At 40.1% G+C, this 13,994-nt stretch overlaps 2 protein-coding genes across 2 annotated transcripts in view; one reads left to right on the top strand and one right to left on the bottom strand.

The window, feature by feature from the left end:
- LOC148103583 (V-set and immunoglobulin domain-containing protein 1-like) overlaps positions 1-13,994 on the bottom strand; it is a 74,034-nt gene that overhangs the window by 19,345 nt on the left and 40,695 nt on the right. The window lies entirely within an intron of this gene.
- Positions 2,474-9,355, top strand: LOC118455762 (myelin-oligodendrocyte glycoprotein-like). The gene is made up of 4 exons (XM_087839506.1): positions 2,474-2,543; positions 3,700-4,059; positions 4,298-4,459; positions 9,309-9,355. Exons 1-4 carry the CDS (start codon positions 2,474-2,476, stop codon positions 9,353-9,355), a joined length of 639 nt encoding a protein of 212 aa, XP_087695632.1.

Below are 13,994 nucleotides of genomic sequence, written 5' to 3'. Positions count from 1 at the left end.
AGTACACCTGAAGCTGGGCAAACACTGTGCGATTTTCAAACTGCACGATTGGCTCGCATGGGTTATAAGTTCGTAGGTCACGATGCAGGGTCTCGCACTATACCGCCCGATGCTCTGATGCGACCCGAGTGCTCACACTGTGCCTCCATAAAATGAAGGTTATAACAGAAAATCTGTCGCTCGCTCTCCCTCTCTGTCTTTCACTCACACAGACACACGCCACCATCAACTTTGCTAAATTACTAATGACAAACATGATCAGGCAGCTGTGATTGAGCAGCAATGTAAATCCAACTATTTTCACGGTTGTTGTGGTCGTGATAATTTTTTGAGGCCACATCGAAAAGGCTCGGATGAGCTTTCCAAAGTTCTACAAGTTGTGCCTCCATCGCTTGTGTCCAGATCACACGCTGCACTGCCGTGCTGCTCCGTCTTTTTCACCGACGTTTACGTGTTTGCGCGTGAGCAGTGTGAGCGGCTGCGGTGACACCCTCACGAGCGATTGACGATCGGGAGCTGGTCGTGAGGTGTTAATCGCTTCTCGTCACCCCACTACACGATGCACGATGAAGGCCAAAATCGGGCCGATCACCAAATTGGTCGCACGACTCAAAAATCGGCTCAAAATGGGCCAAAAATCGCACAGTGTAAGCCCAGCATTAGACCAGCAATGTTTGTTCCTCTCAGAGAAAGAAAAAAAGGCTGCAAAAGTGCAGGGAAGAATGGGAAAAGGAAAACACCTGGCTGGAAAAGTGCACGATAACACCTATAAAGCGCACTGCACTGTGTGCCGGCGCACTTTTTCCATAGCCGTGCTTCTAATGGTGGGCACATGAAGAACATGCTCGGGGAACCCTTAACCAATTTTTGTCTACCAGGCCACGGCAGAACCAGATATGGTATGTAAACACTGGTTTGTTTGTTTTTAAACCCTCTGGTTAAGGTTAAAATGGGCATGTGCAGTGAATATCAGCGCTATGTGGCCAGAAGTGTGATAATATAATTTATTTTGTGTAATAAACAACTGCAAGGATAGATGATTACAACAAATAGATGAGTAATACATAAAAGTAATACATAGATGAATAATGATGATGAGTTATGATGCGTAATCATGGGAACAAGTGGGTTTACAAACGGGAGCAAAAGCTGAAATAATGGCTCTGCTGAAGCCAATTGCACTAAATGCACTAAATGTGCACTGTTACAAGAATATTTTTCTTTCTATTGTTTTCTATTAATTTATATAATTTTAAGTTAAGCAGGACAGAGTTCTTTTAAAGAAAGATTTACTTTTATTATCAAAAGTTAAGCATGACAGGCTTCTGTTTAAGAAAGAGACCTGTTTTATTGTGTTAATGTTGTCATTTTGAGCTAAAAATAAATGGCTAAATGATTTTTGTTTCCCATGTGTTGATATCACAAAGAATACGCATCTACTTAAATCAAATTCAAGTCAAATGGTTAAAAAAAATAATTTCACACACAAAAAAAGAGCTAAAAAATTCACCACACTGGGAAGGGTGAAGACAACTGGGTCGCCCGGCCCTGGCCACGAGGTGTCCCTTATTTATTTCTCAGGGAGTTGGCAACCCTAGCTGTACACCTACTTACTGGTTTTGTGGCATCAGTCTGTCTCTGAGTTCATTTGTGTTTCTCCTACAGCCCCGGACCGCAAAAAATGCGCGTGCTCTTTGTGAGCTCGTTCCCGGCTCGTAACCAGCGCGTTCTGCTGTCAAGGGCGATCATTGGTTAAATGTGATCATGTGACTGATGCAAGCCAGATCCTTTTATTTAGTAAAAAATGTGATTAATTGTTAAATAGTATTGTTGAGGGGCACAGACAGGACTCGCACACATACATTTAAAAAAAAAAAATAAAATAAATAAAAAAAAGTTGCTTCAACAGAAGGGCACTTTGGGCCACATCAGGAAAGGGTCGGGTGCTCAAGTCCCCCCCCCGTCCCCCGCACGTGCCTGCAGAGAAGATATAACTCAAGCAAAAGTTGCTCAGTCTCTGCGCACTACCGAGATATGACATTTCAGCTCTATTGTTGAAGGTATAATAATAACAATAATAATATTAACAATGCAATATGACTGACCCACCATGATTCCTTTTCTTAAAACAAAAATGTTTTACCGCCCGTTCTGGCTTATATGACGTGCTAATACCCCCCTCCCCACCCCCTCCAAAAATGTGTTTAATAACTTTGTTATGACTGGTCAGTGGTATGTTGTTTGTGTGCATCTCTTTCTCGGAGATGAAAGCGTGCGTCAGAGTGCGTCAGGGATCGCAGCAATTAAGCTGTAAGGTTAAAGATAGGCACCTGTGACTTTTAGTTCAACCCAAACAAAAATTTATAAAAGCTTAGAATTTAGGTGATCGTGTAAAGTTTCACAGATCAAACTCTTTGGAAATGCACTGTCGGACATTAAGAGTGTAGGACAGCCCAAATACTCGGTGCGGTGAATGTCTGCTGGAGGATCAGCGCCACTTTGGCGCAATTTACTGTTTGTCTTCTTCCTGCTGGTCTCTTCAGGTGAGGTTTATCTGATTAATTAAAACAAGCAGTTTTTCGCTCTGTGATATAGAGGAGGAGAGTACAACCTCTCGACTAGGTTTGAATGTTTATGTTGACATTTAACTGACGTGGTTGAAATTCGGCTGAACTTCGTAGTCTTACACATTGGTGCTCTTGGAGCTCATTAAGCAAGTTTAATCCTTTTCTTCACACACACGCGCACACATCCGCTGTTTTTTAAGAGTTTTATTCGTAAAATCACCCGCTGTGCTTCAGTTTCTGATGGTCAGATTATCATATCGATAAACTCTTTGTTACCGTATTGATTTGATGAACCACGTCCACCAAGGACGACCACAGCAAGAAAAACAGTAAAAGCATATTTTTGTTGTTGTTATTATTATTATTCATTTTGAGGAAAAAAATAGTCACCGTGTTAAAGTATATGGACATTGAAGAAACGTGCAGAAAGTTGCATCTGGTCAGAAGAAAGAAAAACACAAACGTGAAGGAGTTGGTAGGATTTCTCTTCAGATTTATTCTTCGGGTTTTTTTCTGCTCTTTTTCATGTGTTTGTATAAATTAGACTGTGTTGCCACAGCTTCTCTCCTACAAACTCTGCAGTATTGTCAGTATTTTCATTCACAGTTATCACGGACATCTAGTAGTTCTTTCTGTCACCACCTCAGTGGGTGGAGTCCACACTGTCTGCTCAGTCACGTCACAAAACACAAAACACAGCAGAGCAAGGTAGCAAAGCGGTCACACGGGTTGTGAGCGGAGTGCTGTTTGTACAGACGTGTCTATTTTGTGATGTAACAAGAAACATTAACCATGTTAATCAGTCCTGTCACACTGGTACTGATCATATACCAGTATCAGTGTTGGTATCTTACCAACATTTTTACAGCAAAGCTTTTGTTCCTCATTTACTTCTTTCTCATGATTACAGAAAGGGCAGCAAAATATCTTTGCTCACACAAATGGTGAAATAAAAACACACAGTTAACTTTTTGCACACCATTTGTTAGAAAAGTCATTCTTACATATCCACCGAATTTAAATTCCTCATGTTGCAGTTCAGCAGAGCTTAGTAGTCACACTGATGGGATGCTGTACAGGTGAACAGTTGTACTTTCGTCCCTTTAACCTCTCTGCTCTGTGTTGTTTCCAGTTTCAGACCAAAAACACATCACAGCTGAGTCTGGACACAGCGTGACACTGCCATGTCGAGCTCCAAATGACGACATAACCATCACAGCTGTAGAGTGGACTAGAACTGATCTGAAGAACGAATATGTTTTTTTTTACCGCAACAAGGGTTTTGATCCTGCCAACCAGCATCCATCTTTTAAGAACCGGGTGGATCTGCAGGACAAACAGATGAAGGATGGAGACGTGTCTTTGATTCTGAAGGATGTGACGACTGCTGATAACGGAACATACGAGTGTCGAGTTGCCCAGAGAAAAACAAACGAAGAAATAGCAACTTTGAACCTCATCAGCATCATCTACCTTCATGTTGATCCTCCAGGTGAGTGAGTAGAGTTGAGTGTGTGTGTGATCAGAGGTGAAGCTGCTTCCTGGTTGTTGATGTTTGTTTCTAAAGATGTTGTTGATGAGACTTTGTAGAAAGCAGCTGGTCTGAGTGATGTGATCAGAGTGCAGTAGATAATGTCTGACAGCAGTTTGAAGAGGAAATGGATTCTGTTCTGTTCTTCACTCATCACCTACCTGACAGCTGACACCTCACACCTGTTTCTCACCTGCAGGTCAGACAGGAGGAGACACAGAGGAAGGATCTGCTGGGCTGATTGTTGGTCTGTCAGTTTTGGGGGTGATTTTAGTTTCTGCAGCTCTTATATCTGTTTATGTTTATTCTAACAAAAATCAAAATGAAAGCTTCAGAACTATGTTCAAGCATTTGAAACAATGTAAGAGAACGTGAGATGTCTTTAAGCATCAGCAAAGGCAGATGATGTGACACAGACAGAAAGAAAGATGCTAAACACCCAGCAGATAGATATCGGCTGTATATAATCAAACACATCCTGAATTTGGTGTCCAGCATCTTTGTGAAAAATCTCTTTAATTATTTGGTGAAAAAGGGAACATATACATAAAGATGTTTTTATGTTTGCACATTAAGGGGATATGTTAATTTTCATTAAACACATTTAAGCTATAACAGTACAGTTACAGCTGCTGTTTTTGTCTTTGTGTTTGTAAGAGGTTTAGATTCATGTGTGTAGCAAATAAAATTAGTTAGTTTCAGGAACACATTTTATTTCAGTACTGTGGAAATTATATTACTGTAAACAAATTGTTATATCTTATATATATCTGAGGTACTTGGGTATATGGACAGATGACACGTTTCTTTTTCTCTAACAAAATCTTTTTGGGAATCTTAAATCTTGCTTTACGTGGAGATATCATCTGAATTTCAGGAGCGGGACCTCATTCACGCCCCTTCCAGCCGTCATTCACTTCTTGCTAGTACATGATCTGCCTGACCCGGGAGTCGCTTCCAGTCCCCTTCGAGGCCTTCCCCAAACCGCAGCACCAGTTCATAGTTTCATAGATGTGGTCCCAGCTAGTGAATTTTTACTATATGATAATGGATTGATTGTGTGACTATTTGTATGTTGCGGCTTGATTCAGCGTTGCATGCTATGTTTAAAAAGACAAAGACTCTGACACACCATTGAATTCTTTATGATTTGGTGGGTTGGCCATCACTGACCACTCACAGAAAACAGATTGGGGATATTTTTCTCAATAAAGTGACACCAGGTAAACTTCAAGTTCACCTTTGTACCCTTCTGTGCACTGCTGCCAATAGTTAAAGTTAATCAGCCACTCTGAATGAGGGACCTACAGTAAATCTGTCAAAAACAGCATTTTCTAACTATGTACGTTGGATATGGAATCATTTACAGAGAGACTCAGATTTATGGAGACTTTACGTGCATCACAAGTAAAGAGACAGTAAAGAAGATCTGTGGGTGGTGTACTTGGGGTCATATGTTTTTGTATATTATGCTGTAAACCTGTTATATTTTATTGCTGTTATATTTTTTGTTGTATTTGTTGCATTTCTTTTCTTTATGATTTTTATTAACTTTGTGTGGGTTCTGCTTTGATCAGGTAATCTTGATCTCAGTGGTACTTTCTGGTCAATGGTAATGACAATAATGATGTGAGTACTCATCTATGAGGATGCTGTTGTGTCCATGTCTTCTGTACCAGTGTGTACTTCATGTATGACGAGATATCTGCACTTGATCAGTAGCGTGTGTGTTCTACAGCTGCATGTATCGGCAGCAGGGAAAGTTTTGAAATTCAGAAAATTTCCACTCCTCCCTGATGTGTTTAAAACACAATGTCCATCTAATGATTTAAAACTGTTTTGAATGCATTTTTTAGTGATGGGGAGAAATAAGCAGGGTTCAATAGCTCCATAATGTTTGTGTAAGACATGAAGGATCACTAGTTTAATACTTGGATGAGACACAAGTCCCTGGAAGGGTTGCATCAAGAAGGGAATCGGGTATAAGATTTGTGCCGAATCAAATGTTGTGACTTCTTGTAAATAAGCAAGCAGCTAAAAATAAAGTCACAATAAGCCGGGGGTTTCTGTTTGCACGTGTAAAAGCTATTTTTATCACAAACATTCTGATCTGGTAAACAAGTTGATTCAGGTATGTAGTGTGAACCACCCTCTTTCATAACCTCAGCAGTTCAAACAGCTTTCCGAACATGTCGAGACAAGTTTCTGAAGGAGGAATGTTCGCTGTGTGTAGATCAACAGGAAGGTGGTTATAGATCATGTGACAGTAAGTCATACGAAAAGTTACGCTTTCCCATATGAGTCATCACTTTTAAGTAACCTAACAATGAGCAAATTTCCAAATATTTGACTTTTATTTAATTTTTTTGTCATTGGTTGTTATTTATTTACATTTTTGTGCATGTTGTAAAACACTGTTTAAAAATGAAAAAAAAATGTTTTAATGATTATACATGTTTCTGATAAAATTCTTTCATCATTTATATAGTGTTTAGATGAATCTCGAGGCTGTATTAACCCTGAAGGCTGAGTGTTTCTGGGACTGAGATCACCTGTAACCATAACTGTACAGAAGCTTTACTAAAAGATCAGTTATTAGGATAAATATGTGTTAACAGCATGATCCTAAAATTCACTCAGAATACTCATATCACTCTCTCACAAACACAAAAACGTATAAAGCCAAGCATGCTAAATAATTAGTCAAATAGAGAGTGAGGATAGAGCGAGCTCAAACTTTCTAATTTCTTTGACACCAAAGGATTGAGCAAACGTACTAGTAAATAAATAACAATAAAAAAGCTGTTAATTTTTCAGCTTGTAGCAAATATCTTTTTATTTTCTCCCACTCTCTCACCTTGGATAACTTCACCTATTGAAAAGGAGTGCACAAGTGTTGTCACCAGTGTTGGTCAAGTTACTTAAAAAAAGTAATCAGTAACTAATTACTGATTACTTCCCCCAAAAAGTAATCCCGTTACTTTACTGATTACTTATTTTCTAAAGTAATTAATTACTTAGTTACTTATTTACTTAGTTACTTTTTAAAAACACAATTTACAACCTGAATAGGTGATAAAGCGATAGATCTTTCAGCCCAATTCTACTTTTTCTACATAATCCATCATACAAAATGTAATCAAATGAAAAAGTCTCTTTTTAAAACTTGTTTTATTTGTTTTAATCATTTAACTTTATGCATCAAGCAAAAATTTAATTATATGCAACATTCTCTGACTGGAAGAAATTTGTTTAATATTTAAACCTATTTTCTGCACATTCCTGCACATAAAATAATTTTTTTGTGTGTGTTTACACTCACTCTTTCAAATAGATGCAAGTAAAACACAGCAGAAAATAAATAAAATTAAGACTAGTGGTCCTTTTGCTCTATTTTCACCTGTAAAGCAGGAGTGGCGTAGGCGGAGGTGTGCTCTGGTGCAGGTGTGCCACAGCGGTCAGTTGAAGAATCCGCGAGTTTCTCTGTGAATTTCCCATTACGTCGTAGCGCACTCGGCGCTTGCTTGGAAGTTTAGGGGTTTTTTTCGCTGTCAAAAGAAGTTTTCTTCCCACGCACAACAGACACTAATGTTTTTGTCACTTTTTATGGAATTAAACTCAAAGTAAGGTCAGTACTTCCACGCTTTAAACGCTGCACGCTCATACTCTCTATATTATCCACTGTTGATCTGCACACAGCTGTTGTCACGAACGTCGCACTTGTTTACGTAACTGTCATGAGACATTCTCGCAAAAAAATCACGGTTTTAGTAACGCAGTAACGCAGCGTTCCTACGGGAAAGTAACGGTAATCTAATTACCGTTTTTGCAATAGTAATCCCTTACTTTACTCGTTACTTGAAAAAAGTAATCAGATTACAGTAACGCATTACAAGTAACGCGTTACTGCCCATCTCTGGTCGTCACATACACTGAACAATGCGTGTCAATGGCAGACATACCTGCATGCCATGGAGGCTGCAGGGAGCAGTCCATGGCCAAGAGAGTCACATCTGATTAGTGGAATCTAAAATGTCTGTAAGCTCAGATGAAGTTCACCTTTCACAGCGAGCCACAGTGACCCTCACTAGATCCCAGTGCTCCCAATGCTCAGTCCACCCTGACTGTATTTGTGGCATAACGTTTAAACACCCGAATAAACACTTGTTGAAAATTTGACCAGTCAGAACACCAATACTGTCGCATAATAACCTCACAAGGTGTGAATCACAGACTGTTTGTCTCACTGATGGTTGTTATTACATCAGCCAGGTCTCATTTATGGAGAATGTTACTCTTACTGGAAAGTGTGACACTAAATGAGTGGTATACACACAGACACCCTGTAAAAACTGCTATTTGGTTCTAATATGCACAAACTCAGCTGAATATGTTTGTGTTCTGACATTAATTTGTTGCTTGTTTTAGCTCATTTTATTTAAATTTGTTACTTGAACACTGACAGTATGCATTAAAAATACCAACCATGTGATCTATTTTTCTACATCACATGATTAACAAAAGAAAAACACCTTAAGTCATGACTCTAGCTTCCTTAAATGTGCACGTTTACTTGCTTCTTCCTGGTTGATGTCACCAGGTTTTATCTTTTCTTTCTCTCTGCTTCAGTTTCTGTCTCTCCTCTCTTCTATCTGTGATCACTTGCTGTTGTTCGTTCTCTTGGATTCCCGCCCATGGCTTTATGCACCTGAGGAAATCCCCGACTGGTCATTGATGATCTCATCAGCATTGAAGAAATTCAGTCAGAGGCTGATTGGGACCCACACCCAGTTTCACACCTTGGCTCAGGCGATTAGAGGATCATCAGGGGGTCCTTTTGTCCCTCTGTGGGGGGATACTTCCACTAGGTTTAAATCTGGGACTCTCCACCATTTGACCTTAGAACTGAAGAAGCTTCTCGGATGAGAGGTGAAACGTCTTCAAGCAACTTAAAGATGTCCAGACACTTTTCTTTGCAAGCTCCTTTGACTACGATGACCTGGATGACTGAGAACCTTCACAGAAACATTGTTAAAGATTAAGCAGCATCTTCAAACAAAACACATGAACACACACTGAAGTTCACAGAGCCACTGACAAACAGAACAAAACAGGAGGTTTGACAGAGATTAAACAGATTTTACATGTTTGAAGTCTGCAGCTCATTTTCTGCGTGTCCAGACTGGTATGGCCCTGTTTGTCTTTTGTAGATCAAAAACCCAACAACAACAACAGCAGCAACAAGGAGCACAACTGAAACTGGCAGACCAACTATCAGTCCAACAGATCCATCCTCTGTGTGTCCTCCTGTCTGACCTGCAGGTGAGAAACAGGTGTGAGGTGTCAGCTGTCAGGTAGGTGATGAGTGAAGAACAGAACAGAATCCATTTCCTCTTCAAACTGCTGTCAGACATTATCTACTGCACTCTGATCACATCACTCAGACCAGCTGCTTTCTACAAAGTCTCATCAACAACATCTTTAGAAACAAACATCAACAACCAGGAAGCAGCTTCACCTCTGATCACACACACACTCAACTCTACTCACTCACCTGGAGGAACAACAACACTCAAGTTTACTGTGCTCAAGAGCTTCACATCAATGTTGTATCCAGCATGACATTCATATGTTCACCTGTCATTCATGGTGACGTTTTGGAGAATCACTGAAAGATTTCCTGTCTTCTTCCACTCCGGATCTTTCAGTGTCACTCGACCTTTAAGAAATCCATGCTGGTAGTCATCATGAATGTGGTCATGTCTAAGGTAAAAGACATGGTGCAACTGCAGGCTTTTTCCACTTTAACATTATGATGGCTGCATCTTTGGGACCATAGCACTCCAGAGTGGCATCTTCTCCGAGGGTGACTGATACTTTTCTTTGATCTGAAAAAAAAGAAAAGAAACCACTACAGTTTTCAATAATCAAACAGCTAAATCAATAAAGTTGATATATCACAGACCACAGACACGGACAGAAAACAAAAGGTCTGTGTGAATTCAAAAAGTTTAGCTATTTAAATCCAGGCAATTTCAAACATCCAGGCTATCAAATCATTAACTTCAAAGTGCTTTAAATGAAGTCAGATAAATCCTGACTTTATAGACTTTTTTTAAAGTCTGTAACCAAGGATGATGCATTTTGTAGGTGGAGTAAAACGGGTTAAAAAACCTTCATATAGCTTGTGTGACAAAGACAAACATACCTCTGTGTGTACTTCACAGGACTTTTATATATTTCCTGTATGAGTGTTGATTGATTTTTTTATATAGCAGTCTGATGTACTCACTACCTGTTGCTTGAGGTTATAACCTGCAGCAGTCAAAGACATGGTCTGTGACAAACATGTCAAAATATAAACTGACTCTCTGCAAGGAATTGTGATAGCAATATGTATGCCAGCTCCTGATTCATTCATTTCTACGCCTCCACTAGATCCCCAATGATCCACTAGATGGCGTAAATGTGAACCTAACTGGTCACACACGACCACAGGGCTGTACTACAAAGCAGGATTTTGTCTCATGCAGGGTGAATCCTTGGTTTTCTTAACTATGAAGACAGGGTGACTGGCGTAAATCACCATGGTAACTTATTTACTTGATTAACTCAACTGTATTTTTTAAATAGCATCTGGTGTCCTTGTGTGATGAGCTTCAGTAAGCTAGATTCTTAGACACAATTTCCTGTTTGTTTGTTTGTTTTATTTTAAATTCATTGTATTGCTCTATAAGTATTAATCGTAGTGGGGTGTGGTTAGTTACTCTGCTGCAGGGGACGGGTGGAGCACAAACATGCCTGAGTAGCCACCGAAAGCATAGAGGAGGGAGAAGCAGGAGCAGCAATAGGAAGCCACTGCTAAGAGATGAGGAGCTGAAAAGCTGCTCCTGAAAGCACAAACTTGTTGAAAAAGCGCACTGAAAGTAAAGAGTTTGCAATCACACTGCAGCGTGTGGGTCATTTATATATAAAACTAAGACAGTTTTATGGTATTTTAATATTAAACGAATAAAATACTATTATACTTTATTATAACTCAGACTCTCCTATGTCTTAATGACAAAGTTTTGATATTGATAAGTCGATAAATTGATAAAGTCAATATCGATAAATGTTAACTCACACAATTGCCAATTTTGCCGGCTTTTCTCCCTGCATTCAAAAAGCCTAAACTTTATGAATAATGCAGCTTTTTTCCAAGATTACTGACTAAAACATTTGAATCTCACATGTTCATACATCACTTTTAACACTGCTACACTGCTTTTCCTCTCACACCGCAGGTTTATCCACAGCAGTTGTGTTACTTGTATTTTGAGTGTAACCCTTTCATGTTTTCCTATATTATTATTTACTCTGCCTTGGCAAAATCAGTCACTCAGCTGTACATTAGTTGGCCAGAGCTTTCCAACATCATTCCTTACGTGAATGAGTAAACCCTGGGTTAACTTAGAGAGCTGATAATCAGCTTTGTGTGATCATTTATCCCGATCACCACTGTTAGGGTAAGAGAATCCAGATAAGGGAAAGATGCCCTGGGTGTGCTGAACTTTCTTTCCAATTCAAGTGTATAATCGCTGCTACAGTGGCTCCTATAAGACATGTTTTAGGCAACTAAGAACATGTATGCACTTACGCACCTTTATACCATAAGAGATGCTGGCTTTTAAACTAAGCGCTGATAACACACTGGAAAGTCTTCCTCCGTTTTAGCACCAGGAAAGCAGCGTCCATGATTACCAAAAATAATGTATATTTGGACCGTTATGAGCAAAGAACACTTGCCCACTATGAAACAGTTCATTTCAAATGAGTCTTTACCCACAAGACATGACGGCACTTCTGGACTATGTTTAAATATGGCTTCCTTTTTGCATCATAGAGCTTTAGTTGGCATCTGCAGGTGGCACAGTGGATTGTGTTAACCTACAGAGATTTCTGGAAGTATTCCTGGGCCATTTAGTAATGTCAGAGATGCAATCAGGCAGATGAGTGATGCAGTTTGCTCTCAGGGCCCGAAGACCATGGAAATCTAATAAAGGTCTTACACACAACCTTATTGTGGATACCAGGATTTATCAGAAGAATTATCAGAAGAGTTGTCCAAGAACCAAGGACCACTGATGGAGAGCTACAGAAAGACCTGGAATCAGCAGATATGATTGTTTCAAAGGAAACAGTAAGAAATGCATTCAATCGCCATGGCCTGTATGCTCACCACACGAGACTCGATGGCTAAAGAAAAAGCATGTTGAAGCACATTTAAAGTTTACTGAACAACATTTAGAAAAAACCTGTGAATTACGGGGAGAATACAGTCTGGTCAGATGAGACCAACATTTAACTATTTGGATGCCATACTAGACAAGGTCTGGAGGTCAAAAGGCACCGAATGGCTACTGAATGGCTCATTATGTCAGTTTGGATATGTGGTGAGAGGGAAACATGAGGATGAAACCAGGAGATGTCCTTACTGAATCATCAGAGCTGAACAGGTGATGGAGAAACAGGTTTACCTTTTAGGTTACATGAATGAGTTGAAGGGAAGTTATGAACTGTTTCTGAGAGACAAATAACACCAGGATCCTTTTTTTATGTCGCTGACAGCTGGTAGGTGTGCAGGGGCGGATCTAGCAAAGTGTTGCCAGGGGGCCAGGTGGGGCATTAACAGGGACAAAAGTTTTTATCTGATGTAAAATGTATAGAAATCATACATATACCAACAAGACAGTGTACATCACTGTCACAACAGCGTGTGTTTTCATTCAAATGCTTTATGGCTTTTCCTGTAATACCTGGTGGGCCGGTCTCTAGTCAAAATGCCCGGGCCGATTTCTTTGTCCCAGTCCAGCCCTGTCTGCACCTTACAGTAAATGTGCCTTGAGGTGACTGTTGTAGTGATTTGCAGCTTGAATACATTAGTTAATAATAATAATAATAATAATGGATTGCATTTATACGTCTGTGAAGGTTCTCAGTCATCCAGGTCATTGTAGTCAAAACTGGATTATAGATGGCAGACAGTGGTTTACAACACCAACTGTCTGCCATCTATAATCCAGTTTTGAGTTCCCTCCCCAGACGTCTTAACGCCCACTCACATCCTGGGCCATCTGACCTCAGGAATTCGCATGATAAGGTGGGGCCAGGTTTCACAATGAGCTCACCCGAAACTCTGGCTGATTGGGACCCACACCCAGTTTCACACCTTGACTCAGGTGATTAGAGGATCATCAGGGGGTCCTTTTGTCCCTCTGTGGGGGGACACTCCCACTAGGTTTATATCTGGGACTCTCCACCATTTGACCTTAGAACTGAAGAAGCTTCTCGGATGAGAGGTGAAACGTCTTCAAGCAACTTAAAGAAGTCCAGACGCTTTTCTTTGCAAGCTCCTTTGACATTGCATTTATACAGCGCTTTTCAAGACCCTCAAAGCGCTTTACAATTCAACTATTCATTCACTCTCCCATTCACACACTGGTGGAGGCTTGGGCAGCTACAGTTGTAGCCACAGCTGCCCTGGGGCAGACTGACAGAAGCGATGCTGCCATATCGCACCATCGGCCCCTCTGGCCAACACCAGTATGTGGTAGGGTAAAGTGTCGTGCCCAAGGATATTACTATAATAAAGGATTCGGATTCTTTCAAAGCATTAGCATCAACGCATCAACTATTTCAAAAGGTCAGAATGATTCAGATAACACAAGAAATACTAATAACACCGTTACGTGCGAACTGTCATGAGAGATGTTGTGTGGATGACAGCGTAAGGACCCTGAAAGCACGACGTGGCAAACAGAACTAAATTAAAAAAAAAAAAAACAGCTTTATTGATTAAATGATGGGAAAAAAGATCAATACAGATCAAATCAGCTAACAGGAAAACTGACAGA

Source organism: Neolamprologus brichardi, chromosome 3 (genome assembly GCF_056152115.1).
Source record: "Neolamprologus brichardi isolate AB-2024 chromosome 3, ASM5615211v1, whole genome shotgun sequence".
Lineage (NCBI taxonomy): Eukaryota > Metazoa > Chordata > Actinopteri > Cichliformes > Cichlidae > Neolamprologus > Neolamprologus brichardi.
The sequence above is the reverse complement of the archived record's forward strand: the minus strand, read 5'-3'. Positions and strand labels throughout refer to the sequence as shown.

Excerpts from the sequence above, each read along its gene's own strand:
- LOC118455762 (XM_087839506.1), top strand. The coding sequence starts at position 2,474 with ATGTCTGCTGGAGGATCAGCGCCACTTTGGCGCAATTTACTGTTTGTC. Across the intron at positions 2,544-3,699 it reads CTTCCTGCTGGTCTCTTCAG|TTTCAGACCAAAAACACATC; the intron begins GTGAGGTTTATC and ends TGTTGTTTCCAG. Across the intron at positions 4,460-9,308 it reads GTTCAAGCATTTGAAACAAT|ATCAAAAACCCAACAACAAC; the intron begins GTAAGAGAACGT and ends TGTCTTTTGTAG.